This window comes from Glandiceps talaboti, chromosome 4 (genome assembly GCF_964340395.1).
Source record: "Glandiceps talaboti chromosome 4, keGlaTala1.1, whole genome shotgun sequence".
Classification (NCBI taxonomy): domain Eukaryota; kingdom Metazoa; phylum Hemichordata; class Enteropneusta; family Spengelidae; genus Glandiceps; species Glandiceps talaboti.
The window spans coordinates 24,913,065-24,931,435 of NC_135552.1; the positions used below are offsets into that span (position 1 = coordinate 24,913,065).

Consider the following 18,371-nt stretch of genomic DNA (forward strand, 5'->3'; position numbering starts at 1 on the left):
TAAACATCTGAAATGCTATCTTTAACCACTGTATCGTGGTCGTTACAGAGAAAAGACAGACGGCTAGGGGTAAGGAATTGAAATCTGACCGCCCAAGGTTGGATTATTACCTGTTTTCTTGTATATTAATAATGTAGACATGATTATATTTTATAATATTTACTCTACACTATTGCCATTCCTGTGTGCATTGAATGCAAAATTTATATAGTTTTCATTGAGGGTTTGTTAAATTTATGAGGTTTTTTTTAAATCATCCTTCTGTTTTGGTCATGGTGTGCCATTTTGTTTTGTTGCAGCTGTGCCCATTTCGTCTGTTTTTACAGTGGATGTAACAGTCCTTGGCGATACGAAATTCTTGTCATTAAATTAAAACCATGCACGTGATGTCGACGTAACGGTTTTATTAAACCGGAAACGTTTTGTTAGTATTTATTTATGGCATTCGTTTCAGAAATTAATATTATAGCAGAAACAATATTTTGACGTAATTCAAAAGTGTGCTTTTCCCAATCCTTAAAGATATCAAGAAAACTACGAAAGTTAGTCCTTTAGTTAGATGAAGACACGAGTTCAATCATTGTGTGGAAATAAAATATGCCGATTCAATCTGTGTGTGAAACATTTAGTTATCAGTCAGTCAGTAATAAGGCGAGGCGATTTGCTAGCTATGACCAGCTATGTAATATCCTGTGAAACGTAGTGATACCCTACGGGTGTATTCACTCTAAGGCAGCTTTATTTGGGCATATTAGGGCATTCAAACCTCGATTTATTTGCGTTAAGGGGAGCTCACGCTGCACTAACGCCGAGTAGTCAGTTTTTCATGATAGCCTTTTTAAGAGGACACGACAATAACAAATTTATGGCATTGTATTGATACAAAGACATGCCTGGGAAAACACGGAAAATCAATAAAGAAAGCGTACTTGTCTTTCTTTAACCTGAAATGACTGGGAAAATACATAACTGATTTGTATTATATCTCGCAGAAATAATTATTTCATTTTGACAGGAAACGGACGGCTGAATACACGCAATGAACAAACGTTTAATAAACTACATCTAAACTAAAATATGATAACAGTGGAGAGATGCTTGATTCATATTGATTAAGCTTTCACTTTGGAAATGATTTGTGCATGATTGTGTATGTATAGCTGCTGTGATTATTTTTACATTTTGAATTCTCGAAAAGATATTCTCTCACTTATCTGAACATTGTGTGTACAGTTATTGTATGCCTTGAGTGAATAAATTATAGTTATTACACTAGAAAAGATTTATCTTGTTGTTTTAAAGATAACAGCGGCATCCAGATCATTTTTTCCAATTCAACCAAATCGGCAGACCTTAAAATATATTTCATCTCTATCTAATCTTGTCAATACACGAGGTATATTGTGACCCATTGATAAACTATTTATGTTGTTTATCGAACAACTGTCAACCGCTTCCTATGAAAAGCTTTGTTTCGCAGAATTTGGAAGAAAAGTCAATTATTTTCAAATACAGTCTGGTTTTAAAGTGAATATAATTACATCGCCCTATATAATGTATGTGAAGAAATTGTATTCCTGAAGGTTTTAACACATGACTTTTTCTACTATCAAGATTACAGTTGCCTTTCTCTTAATTTTAAACGTGAGTAATTTTGAAGTCGATAGAAGGTTGGGACTAGGAGTGAACGTTATTTACACTCGCGTGCGATGGCCTGATGGACCACAATTGACTGTTATATTACGAGAATCATGTTAACAAATTAACACAGTGGTGGTTTCTGCTATTGTTCAGCCATCATCAAACAATGCCAGTGCATGTGAACTTTTCGGAAACACGACGACATAGCCTTCGCTGAAAACCAAAACTTACACATTGCATTTCGTGTTAGCTGGACTCCGAAGAGTTATAAGGTCATGTGAATCTGATCACAGCCGCAAAGACACTTTTTAAAGGGAAAGAGCCCGCGCTCTTTATCCTGTTAACGACTAACCATACGTCGAGGGAGCTATAGGGAATACATTGAAGTCTCAAAGTAATACAACTACTAGCTAAACCCCATTAGACAAGGAGGAAAGTTGCACTCAATACCGAATGAATTACCCGACTGTCTGTTCAGAATTACTCCAATTCCCTTGATACTATATCATGCATATATCTTTTCATAAACGACTACACTTTCACTATTGAAATTATAGTCCGACACAATGTGTGCACATCGTCAGTAGTAATTCAACAATCTAACCCGAATCAAACAGTGAGCAACTTCAGCAATTTAGGGTAACTTCTGTACGATATTCAGATTTTTGGCGTGAAAGATGTTTTTATTTACGAGTCTAATAATAACGTTCAAATTATACCCTTCCCTCTCTTACATTGGTTGCTTTTCTCGCTTACAGTGGTTGCTAGGATACATAAAAAGCATCTGACGTCAAATTTGAAACGAATAATATGTCGTGATATGGCCTTTGGCGACATGGGTATAGAATACAACAACAGTTGTTACACACATGACTGTCCATCACTGTGGCTTTCAGCATTCGAATACGAAACCATGTCGTGTAGTCAAATTCAGTTCATTGGAAACGGAATAATTCCTATGGTTTTTATGCTAAACAGTGGGCAACTAAATGGAGAACCCTGAATCAACTAAGTACAGAATTGAATGTGATCGTCGCGAGGGTCTCATTCTACTTGTCTGCAAAACCATCACAACATGGCAGTGCACATATCCTTGTAAAGCTATCCTGCCATGCACTTTATTGTATAGACATTGTCTAATAGCTTTCTCGCATTGCGTGAAGAGTTATTTGTTAAAACCTGCATTCATTGCACTTTATTCTCACCTACGAATGTTTTTGACTCGCCGATAAAAGGCAGAGGTGAGCAGACAACCTATCATTGTCAACGCTCGTTAGATTGAATGGTCGTCACCTCAGCGTTTGCGTTATTCATCAACACCCTCATAATATCAGCGGGGTTGGCCAAGTGTCACTCAGACAAACACATCCCAAGGTCTACGCAGGAATAGGTTCATTGGAGAGTCACGCGTAAACGATGAATGGGGAAATCCTAGATAGTTGCATTTAACTGAGCAATTCCTTCGCTATTGTAAGTTTAATTTTGGCGGTTATAGGGGAATTTATGGTATTGGTTTTTTTTAATAATAAAGACTACATGCCGTTTGTCTTGATCGAGTGCTGTACGCTGCAAACACGAACTCTTAATTAAAACTATTTATATCTCTCATTTATTTTAACGTGTCTTGGCGAGCTTTTGCTCCAATGCTGAAGTGTATACCTGATGTACACGAGTACGGTGATAACTGAATATTTACAATCCCTCAACTCGTACTATTAACTACATCTATACATAACATCAACGGAAGTGTGCATTGCAGATGTGACTATAAAATGTCTAAAACGTGACAAAAATTGTAGTAGCTATAACAGTTTGTTTGACCTTTTGGCTTACTGAGCTCCTAAACACAATGGTAGGTCCATCCGTTTCATTTTTATTGTAACTATTACCTTGAAGTCTGATGACTGGCCCAAGGGGACTTGAACACGAGAAGTATTATCACTTGTCAGATGAACCATACCAGTACCATATTACTGATGTTTAGAGTAAGTTGTCACATACGATATGCTTACATAAACTTACATAAATATTATGAAATATATGAGAGGCTTGTATACAGCCCATACATCATCATCATGCTTGCATAATAATACCACAAGTATGACATGTGTGAAACACCAACATGTCGGCTACAACTAAGACAGACAGACAGACAGACAGACATACAGACAGACAGACAGACATACATACATACAGACAGACAGACAGACAGACAGACAGACAGACAGACAGACAGACAGACAGACAGACAGACAGACAGACAAACTAATAGATTGAGAGGCAGACAGCGGATAAAGAGAGAGAAAGGGGGTAGGCGGCAGAGAGATGGAGAGGGCGGAAGAAGTAAGAAAGAGAAGCCGGTGATACATCGTATACACTAATAAAACATACAGGCGACTTTCAAGTTTAGGGATCGAAAATATTGTTGTTGTTGTTGTTGTTGTTGTTGTTGTTGTTGTTGTTGTTGTTGTTGTTGTTTTTAATAAATCATGGTGTAATTTCGCTATCTTTATTAACCGTTCTTATCTTGCAACTTTTTTTCAGGGATGTAAGACGTCGTCTTCATCATTCTGTATGTGAAACCTTTGAGACATATTTTCTGTAACTCTAGAACTCCATGACGCGAGGTGTAAATCATCATCATTTGGGTGTCGGCAAGTTAATGCACATGGCATACGACTTAAATTTACCATGGATTACATTACCAATTTGGAAGCATGATAAATGGTGCATTAGTCATAGAATTATGTACAGGTTTCACCTTTACCATTCTATATCGATAAAGCCATTCCAAACAGATGCGATTTTAACTATCTCCAAATCACTTGATGCAGGTTTATTTTAAAATAATGTAACGCGGGTATCAAATTTGCAGGTATAATTTAGTAGACGTGTCAATTTAGAATAGGAAGTATAGTTAAAGTGACATTCACAGAGTTTTAATTGTATAGAGTGATTAATGCTATTTTGAATTAACCAAGTATATTTTGATGGATGGACAACCCACAAATAGTAATCGTCGACTCCTTGCAGCCATATTTAGATAAAACATACATCGACTGGCTAGAATAAACGTATCAAGGCCTCAGAAAAACTGGAGAAACATAACTAAAGGTTTGCATGACTTAATATATCAAACGTGTTACTAGACCAGTGTAAAACGTGATGATAACTGGCGTCACTGCTATTCCTTTTCGCACACGATAGAAATCTTACCCGGAGGGTTGTCACACGGTATCTCCTTTCCCGCGCACAGCTTTTGCAGACGACTAATTATACGCGAGAGTTGAGTGAGTTAGCAATATCGAACTATCGATCACAGGTGTAAGCCAGTTGACAGTATTTGATATGATAATTGACACAGGCTTTACAATGACAACAGCTGAATTGAGTTACAGGTAGAATTTTCTTTTAAAATACAAACAAAAACATATGATAGTTTTTTATATTAATGTTGTACTTGCAAACAATAGTGTGATCCACTTTCAGCACTGAAAAAACGTACTACTACCTTAGAATTATTTTGTCGGAAAACGACAGGTTTGTAACGTGTAATCGACCAGTACTATCTCACTCATCAGATTTCCGTGTGTTAAATTGATCGGGGAGACATGACAAAGATTTTGCATAACACGATATTCGCCGGCTAGTCGATACACATGTGAAAATGAGAACAAGTGACGCATATCTTATGCAGATACGGGATATCACTGTAATCTGTTTGTGGTCGACAGCTTGTATTGTATATGGGCCAACGCTACGATCGGAAAGCGAGGCTTTACAATGTCTGATTCGAGATTTCAACTCTCGTGCCGGGCTCTCGTGGATGTACGTACGAACCAACATAAGCTTACTCCACTCACATTGAAGTTGCTTAAACAAATTTATAAAAACGCTTTAAACAGGGAATTTGTTACTTTGATGTATTATTTGTCACTATTTGCCAAACTGTCAGAATTTTATTAATGCATATTTCGGCAATATATGAAAGGAATAATCATCGTTCGAAATCGATTCTTGGTCAATTGATCAATGAATCAACCTCGACCAATTTACCGACCGGTCTATCGATTTACATATAATTCATGTCTTCGTTCAAGGGATACCCTATAAACTGAAAAAAAATTATTGATCACCGACCAATAAATTTCACCCTTCGATCGATCAACTGCTTTGATGTAGTATTCCTTGCATCGATCAGAACGCCAGTCGTCTTGACTACAAACGTGATTAGATTCTTCGGTTAGATTTCTTATGTTTTTCTTTGCTTTTCATGTCATGACAAATAATATTTGTCAAGCATTCGCAACAATATTGTCTTTATTTTGTTACCACCCGCACCACCCCCACTCACCCTTCGAAACAACGTCTGTTAGCATTCAACCACAATCGGAAACTGTCCTCACACTTTACCTTTATGATTATCCGACATATACATTACGCATTTATAGGGCTTCCATGGTGTACATTTCTTTGTGTTCCTTTGAAGGAGTGTTCCGTGACATTTTAACCCTTGTTATGTTTTCGGATACACTAGTCTTTCGGGCGAATTGAAACACGACAACTAATGCTACACAATGGATCAACTTCCCCAGCGTCGTCAACAAAACAATTATATTCAGCTACATCGACGGGGGTTTGAAAAAAATGCGTTGCCGGTCGGTCAAAGAAATATGTTTCAGCAGGTAGATACTAACAACACGTTCACAGAGTATACATCCATAGTCATCATTGCACGAAAATTGCCTTCTTTCTTGCCAATTATATCGTAGTAAACTCTTTGGTTATTACGCGTATGATTACTTTACCCTGTAAGCACTTTTTTTTTTGCATGACCTACCAGAACGAGCTCACTTTCACGTGACATGCATTTTAAGATACAACATGCTAAGAGACCGGCATTAAAACAGAAACAAAATGTTTTCGTTGAATTGAATGTTCTTCTGACTACGACTTTCAAATGTAAGAGAGAATGAAACCCTGATATGCCATTTCTGTTTTATTCAGAGGATATCCAAATTCACACATATATAAACCATACTTTTGTTCAGATATAATGTTGTTCAATAATCGAGTTCACGGCGCTTGCAATACTGACACTAAACGGATCTTGTGTTTGATGTACTGAATAACCAATATCATACACTTTATAACGTATTTTTTTAAATTTCATAACAGGTGAGGATATCTTCCCTTAGCAAAGTGCTGAGTTACATTAATTGAATGTACAGATCAACTAACAAGTATATATGTCATCATCTTACCATTCGTAGTCAAATTGTTCGGAGCCAGCTGATCCAGGCAGGCTTCTTTGGTTGTGGCCATCCTGCCAATATGTATAGACCTCGACACAAGCCTTCAACAGTTCAACCAATATGAGTCTCTGTTAACAAAAACGATAAGGTCAGACTCGATAATTGAATAAAATAGACTTGAATATCCAGTAAAGAAAATCCATCTAACTCCGTAAGCTGTACCTATTCAATTGACGATAAGTTAGCGAAAATGATTTAGCAAGGCTACGTCGTTATAGCGTGGCCGCCAGGTCGTCAGCTGTGCACCGACTGAATGTGACGAGTTAGAACAGAGTGTCTTATAGGAGATCCAACAACATATTATGCCACTGGCGAATTTCGGTTCTAAATGCCGCAGACCGTGTCCGTTATCTGGGAATGTTCTGTACAATACACATCATCTGTATATACAAATAATGTTATCACCGCATATACGCAAATACAGTAACTGGGCGGTCGTTGGGTCTTCATTGGGAGATAAGAGCGCATGCGCAAAACTCTGCTTAAAGTGTAGCACTGTATTACATTGGATATTTTGATAATGCAGAGAACGACAGTCGACTACGACCGCCTATTGTTAGTATTCAGCAGTACTCTGAGATTTGATATAGCGCCACATTCTTTGACAAATAACAACTACTAATGATGTTGCAAAGAGATGTCTCTAATAAACCACTCGCTAAGGTTGGAATTCTCGAGTTGAAAATGACAACTTGCTAGACTCGCAGAGTATTTCATTATTAAACCAACAGTATTACATGTAAAGGAGTTTTTAGTATATTGCAATTGTGGACAGCTAGGACAATGTCAAAATGTCGTTTTAAGAGATTTCTATTTTCGACGTAATAAAATAATCGAAAAGATATTGTGGACAATTTAGTTTTTCACAGTTAGGGCTTGTCGATGGCCGAGTGGCTAAACCACTTGCCTTTTACCACTACGGTCGGGGTTTGAACCCATTCTGGGTTTGTATTAAATTTGCCACGCTGTAAGTACTTAGTAAGAAGAGCGTCGTTCAGTTTGACTCAAATGAACAACGCCGGTTTTCCCGGTATTCCGGTTTCTTCCTGCACTAACACAGAACCTTCCTCCTGTTATTGGGCAATGGCTATTGCATAGAATATTGAATAATAAATGGTACAGCAAATTGCAACTTCAAGTTTAGTATTTGCGATGGGGCTATCGTTTAACAAGAATGCGAACTGTATGTATATGTAGCACAGTGTTTTTTCAAGCTCAGAAACATCGGAAGCACGGGAGCTGTCAATCACACAAGTACAAAAAAAATCACTTTTGATTAAACAGAGAATGTTCAAACACTAGTAAATAGCCTAAAGAAGAAAGTTTCAAATTTAAGTACTTTGTGATGTATTACCAAGAACTGTCAAGTCTCATCACATCTAGAACTGTCAGTGTTACACTGTCACAAAGCATATTGAAATCCTAATCACCTTATTAGGTTATAGGGCAATGAGTTCATGGCATAGGTTGCGATAGAGCCATTAAGCTGCTTTATTTTATCCAACAAATCTTGCTTATTGGGTGTATTAAAAACACTAAAGGAACTTACAAATCGAACAGTGACGTAACTATTGTGAGAGTGTTGAGGAAAACATATATATCCCGGGAGAAATGTATCAAAATTGTTCCGGTGATATTTAAGTGAAACGAGGGTGACTGTTGAAAGGGTGACAACAATAGTACACTGATGACATTCATTAAACCGACGTTACTATCCCTCTATGCCTGGCAATGTCTCACTCATCCTTTTCAGTTACACAATTACAGATGACAGGTTACGTGAATGAGACTTGACAGAAAGTAAGTTGGAATGGGGTTCGATTAGATGTAATAACAAATTACAACTGTTGGAATTACCCCCTCAGTCGGATAATCATCTTACCATACGTAAGACGTGAGATTTGGTCTAAGATAAGGAAGTAGAATAAATACCATGATAGAAGTAGGAGTACTTGTAAACTTTTATACTGTTTTGGCACAAACCCTACAAAGATTATATGGTCCATGTTCTCAGGCAATTGAAATCCACATGATAAACAGCAAGAACAGCCACTATAAATGATAGGATTGGCATTGCAGAAATCCGATTTCTATATAGTAGTACCTGTCCCTCTCCATTCCTCATAGTTCTCATATACCTATGTCCAGATCCATCATTCTTGATGACGTTAAACGTGAAATATTACTTCTGATATGAGACGCTAAACGTCACGATATTCACGTCAAATATCAACAAAAATCGGCTTGCTGTTTGGACAAAACACGGCGATTCCGAACATAAACAAACAAAAATGGCGGTTGATGTTGATGTCATCGCATATGACCGAATAACTGAGACATCTTTCAAAACAGGGAAATTTTGACGAAAATTCATACCCAAATGAAACTCTTTACGATCATACATTAAATGACAAATTCACACCCACACACTGCACTGTACATGTAGATAGATTCATCTCTCATGTGACTGTAGGCCGGCCATCCACTTGGTGTATGCTACACTCTACCACTGTGACACTAAACATTCCCAATGCTACGGAAGTTGCGATCGAGGTCGACTGATTGTCTAGTTTTATTAACACATTTAAGCATTTTCTTAAACTTTTAGAGAACTCACACAACTACCGAAGTTGTATTTCGAAATAATAAATAATGACATTTTACTCCGAAATCTGATGAAAGTTGACGATCACCCGAATCATGCAGGTACTAGGTTGACAGGGTCAGCAGACTGTGTGTTGGTGAACGTCACCTAATAATAGAGTCGCGCGATGTACGAAGCCCTGTATATATGGCTATGCTATTTTTTAAATTTTCGTGTATTTTCTTTGAATTCCTAGGCAGAGGCATATGATATATCGGTTTTTACCCGATAACATATCTTCGTTTGTCGTATCACCGTTCGCGCTGTTTCGGCAACGTGACATTCGTCTAACGAACCGTGTCACGTTGCCGAAACGACACTCACGGCGATGCGACGAACGAAGAGGTGATATTGGGTAATAACCTCATACTATGATCTTTATAACATTCAGATATTTTCGGTCTCTCAATATTCAAAACTGATCCCTTCACAAGGACACCACATATGCTCGCATTTTACGATGCATAAAACTCATATTGTTTTGAAAATGATAATTTTCAGTTTTTTTCACATTGCAGTTTAAACCTTTCACTTGGAAAAACAGAATGAATACGAACCATACAGGATTAGCATTGTATCGAGAATTTCTATATGGTACTCGTTCCGCTTAAGTTCTCACACAGTTCTCAGTAAATGATGTCTATGAAATGGGGAGATCTTCGGTATCAATAGACATAACTGATCCGCTCACAAGGTCATAACATATGCTCTAATTTTACGACGTATAAAACTATATAAAGTTAAATATTGTTTTGAAAATGATAAATTTTACTTTTTCAAATTGCAGTTTAACCATTTCAGATACAAAGAATGAATTATCTTTGATGTGACGTACCCATTTATAATTACAGCACCAACGTGACGCCCGAAGTATCGGTATCATTGACGACCATAAACAAAGTCAATGTCTAACACACAATATACTAAACGAAACATATATAGAATGGTATAATGAAAATGTGTACAGTTTTGTCCGTCATCATAAACACGGACACATCTGTTCTTTCATCGTATATACTGATACTTTATGTACAATCATCAGGACATCAGCTATACGACCGGTAACATTTTAAAGAGCTTACAGATTTAATTTGGTAAACGCAGCATCATGCAATATGTGTAGTGTTTTTTTTATATTCCATCACTGTGCCAATACCATCTGGTGTGTGTTGAATTTATAAGTTATTGACCTGAACCTTTTTATTTGTGCATTGTAAAATAAACAAAAAATAATTTAATAATATTTTGAAGGGGTTAAGTCGCGATACAGGAAATCATTTGTGAGCTATAATGGCAGGATAGAAAGAAAGACTTTGAAAGAAAATACAGCCAGGTGATAAATTGGTAAAAGCTTGCCCACATTATAATTGGAGTGATACACGTCATCGACCAGTTCAATTTTTACAATAATGCTCAATTCTGTGCAGAATTTCATTAGTGAATGAATAAATGAATGAATGATCCAAACTGTACAATACAACATGTTACGCATGGTTACACAAGGCATGCGATTTAGTCTATTTTACAATGTCTAATTTGTTAATTTGCATATAAACGAATTTTTTATAAAAAAGAAAAAAATCTATATCTAAATTTGTCATAACAGCATTATGACGTACAATTAGGTACTACAAAACACTGTGTAGATAGAATGACATATGACCTTTATGTTATCCATCAAACGCTGTGATTGTATTTATTTATGAATCATCCATCAATATTCTGGTCAAGAACGTTATACAATGACATTATAGACAAACCTATCTACAAATATATTAATAACACACAAGTATAAATTGCATGCGTATCTCAGTACGTCAGGTTTTGTATCCATTTATTCGAACACATGTTCTTAAAGTGGCACAAGCTGAGTTTGTAAAAATACTACCCAAGTGAAAAAAGACAAAACCACATTCCAGTATATTGCCTATATTGTTAATATTGATGCATGTCTTCTATAATATTACGATTGTCTTCTGGCATGGTTAGAACAGCTGATTGCAAATTGCATAGTACGGCTTTCCTGAACAATTTTATACGTATGATAAATTACGTTATCGGATCGTTTATGAGTTATATCTTGATATCTGGTTTGAGTTCAGTCAATTGCAACTGGTGGTTAAAGATGCTTCAGTAAGTATAATACTGCGAGTATCTTTTAAATATGCAGTAAAATCTACGCCCAAATCAGTATAAACTCAGCTTGTGACCCTTTCACAATATATGCTTACAAATGCAGCTTGTTCCACTGTAAAAGGTTACATAGTCTATGTATTGAATATTGTCCCATTAAATAAAGACTAAACTGAAAACATGGTGAACATATGGTTTTGGGGTTTTTTCAATTCATATTGTTCAACGTATTCGTAAAATAAAATGAAACATAATACAAGAATGTCAAAATTGTTAATGCAATTATATTCACTTTTTTTTACTATACAATGGTTAGAAAATCTACCTTTTAGAAAAGCCCTACATCTTTTATTAATAATATAATATCTATATTTACAACGCGCACGGCATCAGTTGAAATGGCAGTTTTATTTCTCCTATCGCACCATCAGTTTATTCTATATTGAAAAGTTACGTCGAGTCATGACATGACATGACATTACACACACAGTTCACGTTAAATCAATTGTAATACAACGTTTTTAAAAAATAGTTTTGGGTTAGAATCATTAGTTTGTTGTAAAGTTTCATATTAGTTTGTTGTAAAGTTTAATATTTTGTTTTCAAAGAGGGTTTAGCAGTGCTTGTCTACCTTGAAAGTTTCTATTTAGATGTTATTCCCCAATACGTTTTCGTTCAGCCAATGAAAATACGAGTGACCTAAAGAGCCTTTGTCACTATGAGTCTAGCGACTCGTAGAGACAACCCTCCAGCTACGAGTATTTTCCGGCTGAATGAAGAAAAATATTTGAAAATAACATAATTATACCAGAACTAGTAATGCCAAAGAAAAATCGGGAAAGCACATTTTCCTTTAATAATATATTAGGATCAGCTACGTGTAAACAGCTGTTTCGACTTACAACCTTTGATATTGTCTAGAACTATGTACTAAATCATGTACATGCTGTAGCATAGAATATATAGGCTTTATATTTTGGTTGCTAGCCAGGTTCATTTATTTTACTGTAACAGGGTTGGCCTATTGAACAGTTCACCGAGGCAACGTTCTCGCAAGTATGTGGGTCATCTTTTGATTGACCATAAGATAAAAACACTTCAGAATCTAGGGTATAAGGAAAAAACATATGCTGATGTGAAACTAATATTACAGTAACAGATGTCAAACTCTCGGGTATCATTGCCCCTGGTGTTGCCACCTACGGCGATACCTTTTGATAAATTCTTGTCAAGGCTTATACCATTCGTGGCGTAATTTATCATACGTAGCAAAAAGTGTTCTGGAAATCCGTAATTATGCAAGCAGCTATTCAAACCATACCAGAAGACGACAATCGTAATGTTATAGAAGACACGCATTAACATCTACAATATACTGGAATGTGGTTTTGTTTAAGTTTTTCACTTGAGTAAAATGTTTACAAGCTCAGCTTTTGTCACTTTATGACCCACCCCCCTGAAATTTAATTAAATATAAAAATTGATATTTTCCAGGCAAATGTTGAGATCACTTAACTATAATTTACTGCATTTTACATGGTCGTCTGTAAATAAAAAATAGTGTTTATCGAAAACTTCATGGTAACCTAAGATTACTATCATTCTCTCCTGTGAATATTACGCCATGTATGTTGTGTCCCGGTCAGCTGGTCAGCATTTTACCTCTCGAAGACAAAATAAAATTTAATCTAAGAGAATCTTGAAAGGAAAATTGCAGTCGTAGTATCCGGAAAAACGACTCCTCCAGCGCCCCCCCCCCCCCATTAAATACATGTAGTTTGCCCCTACGTTTTCTAAATCTGTGTCTGTGTGTTACAAGATACAAGATAATTACAAAGCAACAAACACTGTGTACGATTACATAAAAACCATCGTGATATGTTAGATTGTTGTTTGACTACGTAAAGAAATCAAAGGTACACATGGGTTTCTAAAATAGTTATATAATTCCATTCAGGTTTCCCACTAACAATCTCAGAGCCTCAGACATGTGTTTCAATTAGCTAAATATATGTCTTGATCTCCACACTTGTAAGGGCAGACCTACTACAGTTAACTGTATGTTGCTGTTCAAAGTGTGTGTCAAAGTTCACTTTGTAATACTTACATGCTGCGACATTTGTGTTGTACTACCATACCAAGAACACGACGAAATGTGAAATTTACAAAAAAACGTTCTCAGTTTTGATTTTGGTTTTGCATATTTCAGTTTTTTATTGAAAGGGTTGTATTTTGTTTCAATGCAAAAGACATGAACCTTGTCTAAGCTCATGAAGGTCATTCTGAAGAACACTCAACGCGATTCGGCTTTATGCTACACAATAACGAACAACATACTGATGTGCTGTATTGCATTTTATACCCTAACTTTACAATTCAGATAATATGGATTTTGTAACAGCTGTTTATATATAGGGGCGGTAACATGTTACCATTCTATACTGACACAGAATATAAATGCGTGTAATTAACTGCAGTGGTCACAACAAGTAAGATTTCCCACTCTACTATCTACTGACCTTAGTTTTCAAAAGGAATGTATCTTTTACGAATCACTAAATACAAATTAAAAGGTAACTCAACAGTGCATCGGCGAGGATCTCTTTGATAATGTGCTTTCATTACACCATTGAATACAATTCTCTGCAGCTGTATATTACTTTCCAAGGACAGTATATTGATAGCTGGATGAGTTCTCGCCATTTTTTTAATTTTGTTCATCAGAGTATAAAAGTTTTGAAACCGGCTGATAGGAAGCATTGTGCAAACAGTATCTTGGTTTAGGAATATCACTTACGCTGTTAACCCTGACAGCGATATTGATGACGTCATGTAAGGTGACAGAGGTTAGCGAAAACCATCAATTTGAAAATACTAATGGAACCATATCTGATTGCTGTTTTGTAATAGATTAAGAGATACAGGAAGAGAGATAGGGATCGATGTTCAAAACCCTCATTGACAAGAAGTTATCAGTTTCTACTGAAAAAATGTCTGACTGTATAGTGAAAAGGATTCATCGAGATTTCAATATAACATCACTTAGAGTGGAAAATGAAAACTGAGTCCATCAATATCTAAATGGATACTAAATGACAAAAAACTCCATTGTTTATACGTAAATTATTTGAGTGTATTCTTATTTCCTACCTTTTATCTTTGTCTGCGATGAAATGTAGAATCAGTCCTTGAATCGAAAACAAAATGATGTCTAAATGAACAAGGATGACTCGACAGTTACCAGCATGTCACGGTGATCAATCTCCGGTATATGTTATGGATGTCAGCATCGTTTGCCTATCTCCACTAATATGAGCTTTCAGTCATTTATTGAAGGGCACGGTTAAGCATGTACCACGGTGGACTATCTGTGCAACGAATACGCATTTGTATTCAAGTTAGGGAGTTAGGATTAAGATTCGCTTTGGGATAGGCTTAGGCTTAGACCCCCTAGTATAAACTTATTTGTTTTGTCTGCTTTAGGTGGACACTGTACTGTCTGTACTACACGCGTGCTTAATATATATTCATCACATTGGTTTTAGATTTGTACACAATTCAGATAAGCATATATGTATACATGTTATTATATTAAGCTGATCGAGGGGTGGAAGGTATAATGAAATGGCGTAGCAGTTTTGGAAAGTATGTGTCAATTCAATTAAGTCCTATATGACGAACTCATCCTTGCTGTGACGGTATTTCAATGGTGGTGGCGTGCTATTCTAAAAAAAGGACTAACATGTTTTAATCGCTGTTGATATATTTCTGATATCAGAAATCACACTATACAGACGCGTCAAACAAATTTAATCGAGCTACAAGCCATAGCAAATATCCTGTTTGTACAAAGTATTCAACTCGGTAAGCAATTATTCTGATTGTTTACCTTTTTAGCGTTTGAAACAAGTCAATTCGATTATAAAATTAATATAATAAATGACCACTAATCAATAACCTAGCCTTGCGTATTCAGAATATTCAGAATCATTAAACAATACGGTTTGACAAACTGTCATGTACTGATAAGTTAGATCTAAAAGTAAAGTAACGTTTGGCATATTTTAAGAAAGGGCTTTTTTCATAAAGAGAGCTAAATGTTTTATCTTTTGATCAAAGCATATGTTCAATTGTCTAGCTCTTCAAAGCTTACATAATGATGGCATTAATTAATTTAGCTAGACAAACTGTAGACCTCCACCATAGTAATTCACAAAAACAATCAAACACACGAACAGAACTGAATGACAGTAAGCTATTTCATGCATACATATGTGGAAATAAAACGTTAATGACAAACATCCACATCTAAAATAGTATGATGGCCTGTTTTGAAAACTGTTAGTTAAAGGTTCAGCGATTTCTTTCTTACAATATATTAAACCCTAGACGATTTTGTGGATATTTATCTATAGGTACAAATTTTGTGGCTATTTATCTATAGGTACAAATAGCCAAAATGACTTTACTGATAATTGATAACACCGACAATTTGTTTTACTGAAACACAACAGCTGCAAGACAATCACTTTTAATTGTCTTACCATGTTCAAGTATATAACCAATGAAAAGAACTGTATGGCTTATTACCTAAACGCCATCATATTCCATATTTCCAATGTCAGCTATCAATATAAACTAGGCTGTAATACGACCTACATGTACCTTTTATACAAATTGGGAAAAAAGACCACATTTTAGTCATTTGATATCCATAAATATTCCCCTCTAAATAAGTCTGTCTCTGAAGAGTTCTTGCTATTGTTACCAGCCAATCTAAAGAACGTTATTAAGATTAAATATTCTGCTATTAAAGACTTCTACAGTTAAGTGCATTTTCATCAGAGATAAATTGATCAACATACCTATTTATTACCTTACAGCATATATGCATGCGCGCACACACACACACACGCACGCGCGCACGCACACACACACACACACACACACACACACACACACACACACGCGCGCGCGCGCGCGCGCGCGCGCGCACGTGCATACATGTATTGGCAGTTGTTGTTCAATTCAATAACATTCAGATATATTCAAGTGTTTACCTAATATGTCTTGCCTTTGAATACCTTGAAAAAGAAACGTCGGATTACATCTATAAGTTCCTTATGCCTTATGCATTTCTTTTTTCTACATGCATGCATGCATACATACATACATACATACATACATACATACATACATACATACATACATACATACATACATATATACATACATACATACATACATACATACATACATACATACATTTTTATACATACATACATACATACATACATACATACATACATACATACATACATACATACATACATTTTTATACATACATACATACATACATACATACATACATACATACACACACACACACACACACACACACACACACACACACACATACATACATACATACATACATACATACATACATACATACATACATACATACATACATACATACATACATACATACATACATACATGTAGCAACCATGTACCATATTACAGAAAAGTTTAGTTTACTTTGTCTTACAGACTTTACATGAAAATAAATGGCGCCAGAGTAGGTAGACAGAAGTGATAAAGAAATAGGGGCATCTTTTTACTACTGTCATCTTCTTTTTATCTTTGTAACAGGAGACTGGTGTATCAAGTCGTGAAGACAGATTACATCGTGAATGTCTCCTAGTTTCACTATCCCATACGTATGTGTTATGTGTGATATCATCTCCTGTTTTGAATACACGTAATTTACACATAGTTACATGTATCAAATCAAATAACACATATCTTCTGTAACTCCTCATCTCTCAACGGAATACACACTGTCATATTGAGAGCCCTCCGTTATGTCAATGTTCAGTGTACACTTTTATCTGTTTGAGTACAAATTTGATACGACATACCACATGTCATAAGTAGGCGCTTCTTCGTCAAGTCCAACTTAACGTTTGCAAGAAGTACTTGTTTTGCATGTAATATTGCTTAATTTATGGCAACCACATATTAAACCGGTATTGCAGTACAAAGCGACAAGTTTGGTGTGTGTTTTAAACAACACGACCAAGTGCTGTGCCTGACAGTTACCTTTGGCAATTAATATGCCCTTATGAATGCACAGAACGTGGATGGAATAACGGTGAATTATGACGTGGATTACTGGTATCTTTCAAGTCGAATTTGCCTTCTGAATATAAACCTGGGCTTCGTTAGCGTGTTGTCAGTTTTTACTGCGACTGACAAAAGGCGAGGTCGAACGACAATTGACACATATTCCAATTATTAAACTCAGAGATAAATGTCACTCGTAAAGGCTAATCAATATCTTATCTCCAAGGAATCTTTACATCGGGAACATATCTACATATATATCTTTCAATGTGTCGTATCAGCAAAAGCGTCGAAGTTTCGTTGACACATTCTTGCTTCTTCTTTATTAAGCGTACCGTGGAAACCTTGAAGGTAAATATGTAACTGCGCAATTGGTGGGCAGTATACTTGCAGACTGAGCTAACAACATCGTATTAAAAACAGTTGATTAACCCAAGATCTTCCGCAAACGATACTAAGATACCACTTAGTTATCCGCTAACTATAAATGCCATATATCTAAGATCACT

General features: G+C 36.0%; 1 protein-coding gene across 3 annotated transcripts in view; it reads right to left on the minus strand.

The window, feature by feature from the left end:
- The window catches only part of LOC144434454 (PDF receptor-like), a 95,267-nt gene that overhangs the window by 33,042 nt on the left and 43,854 nt on the right, over window positions 1-18,371 (minus strand). For 2 of the 3 annotated variants that reach the window (XM_078122905.1, XM_078122903.1), the window contains exon 2: window positions 6,906-7,024. In XM_078122905.1, coding sequence (XP_077979031.1) covers window positions 6,906-6,966 — 61 coding nt within the window. In that variant the 5' untranslated portion in view covers window positions 6,967-7,024. Of the gene's footprint in view, window positions 1-6,905; window positions 7,025-7,118; window positions 7,231-18,371 lie in introns of those variants that run through there. The other variant, XM_078122904.1, reaches the window with a different exon arrangement.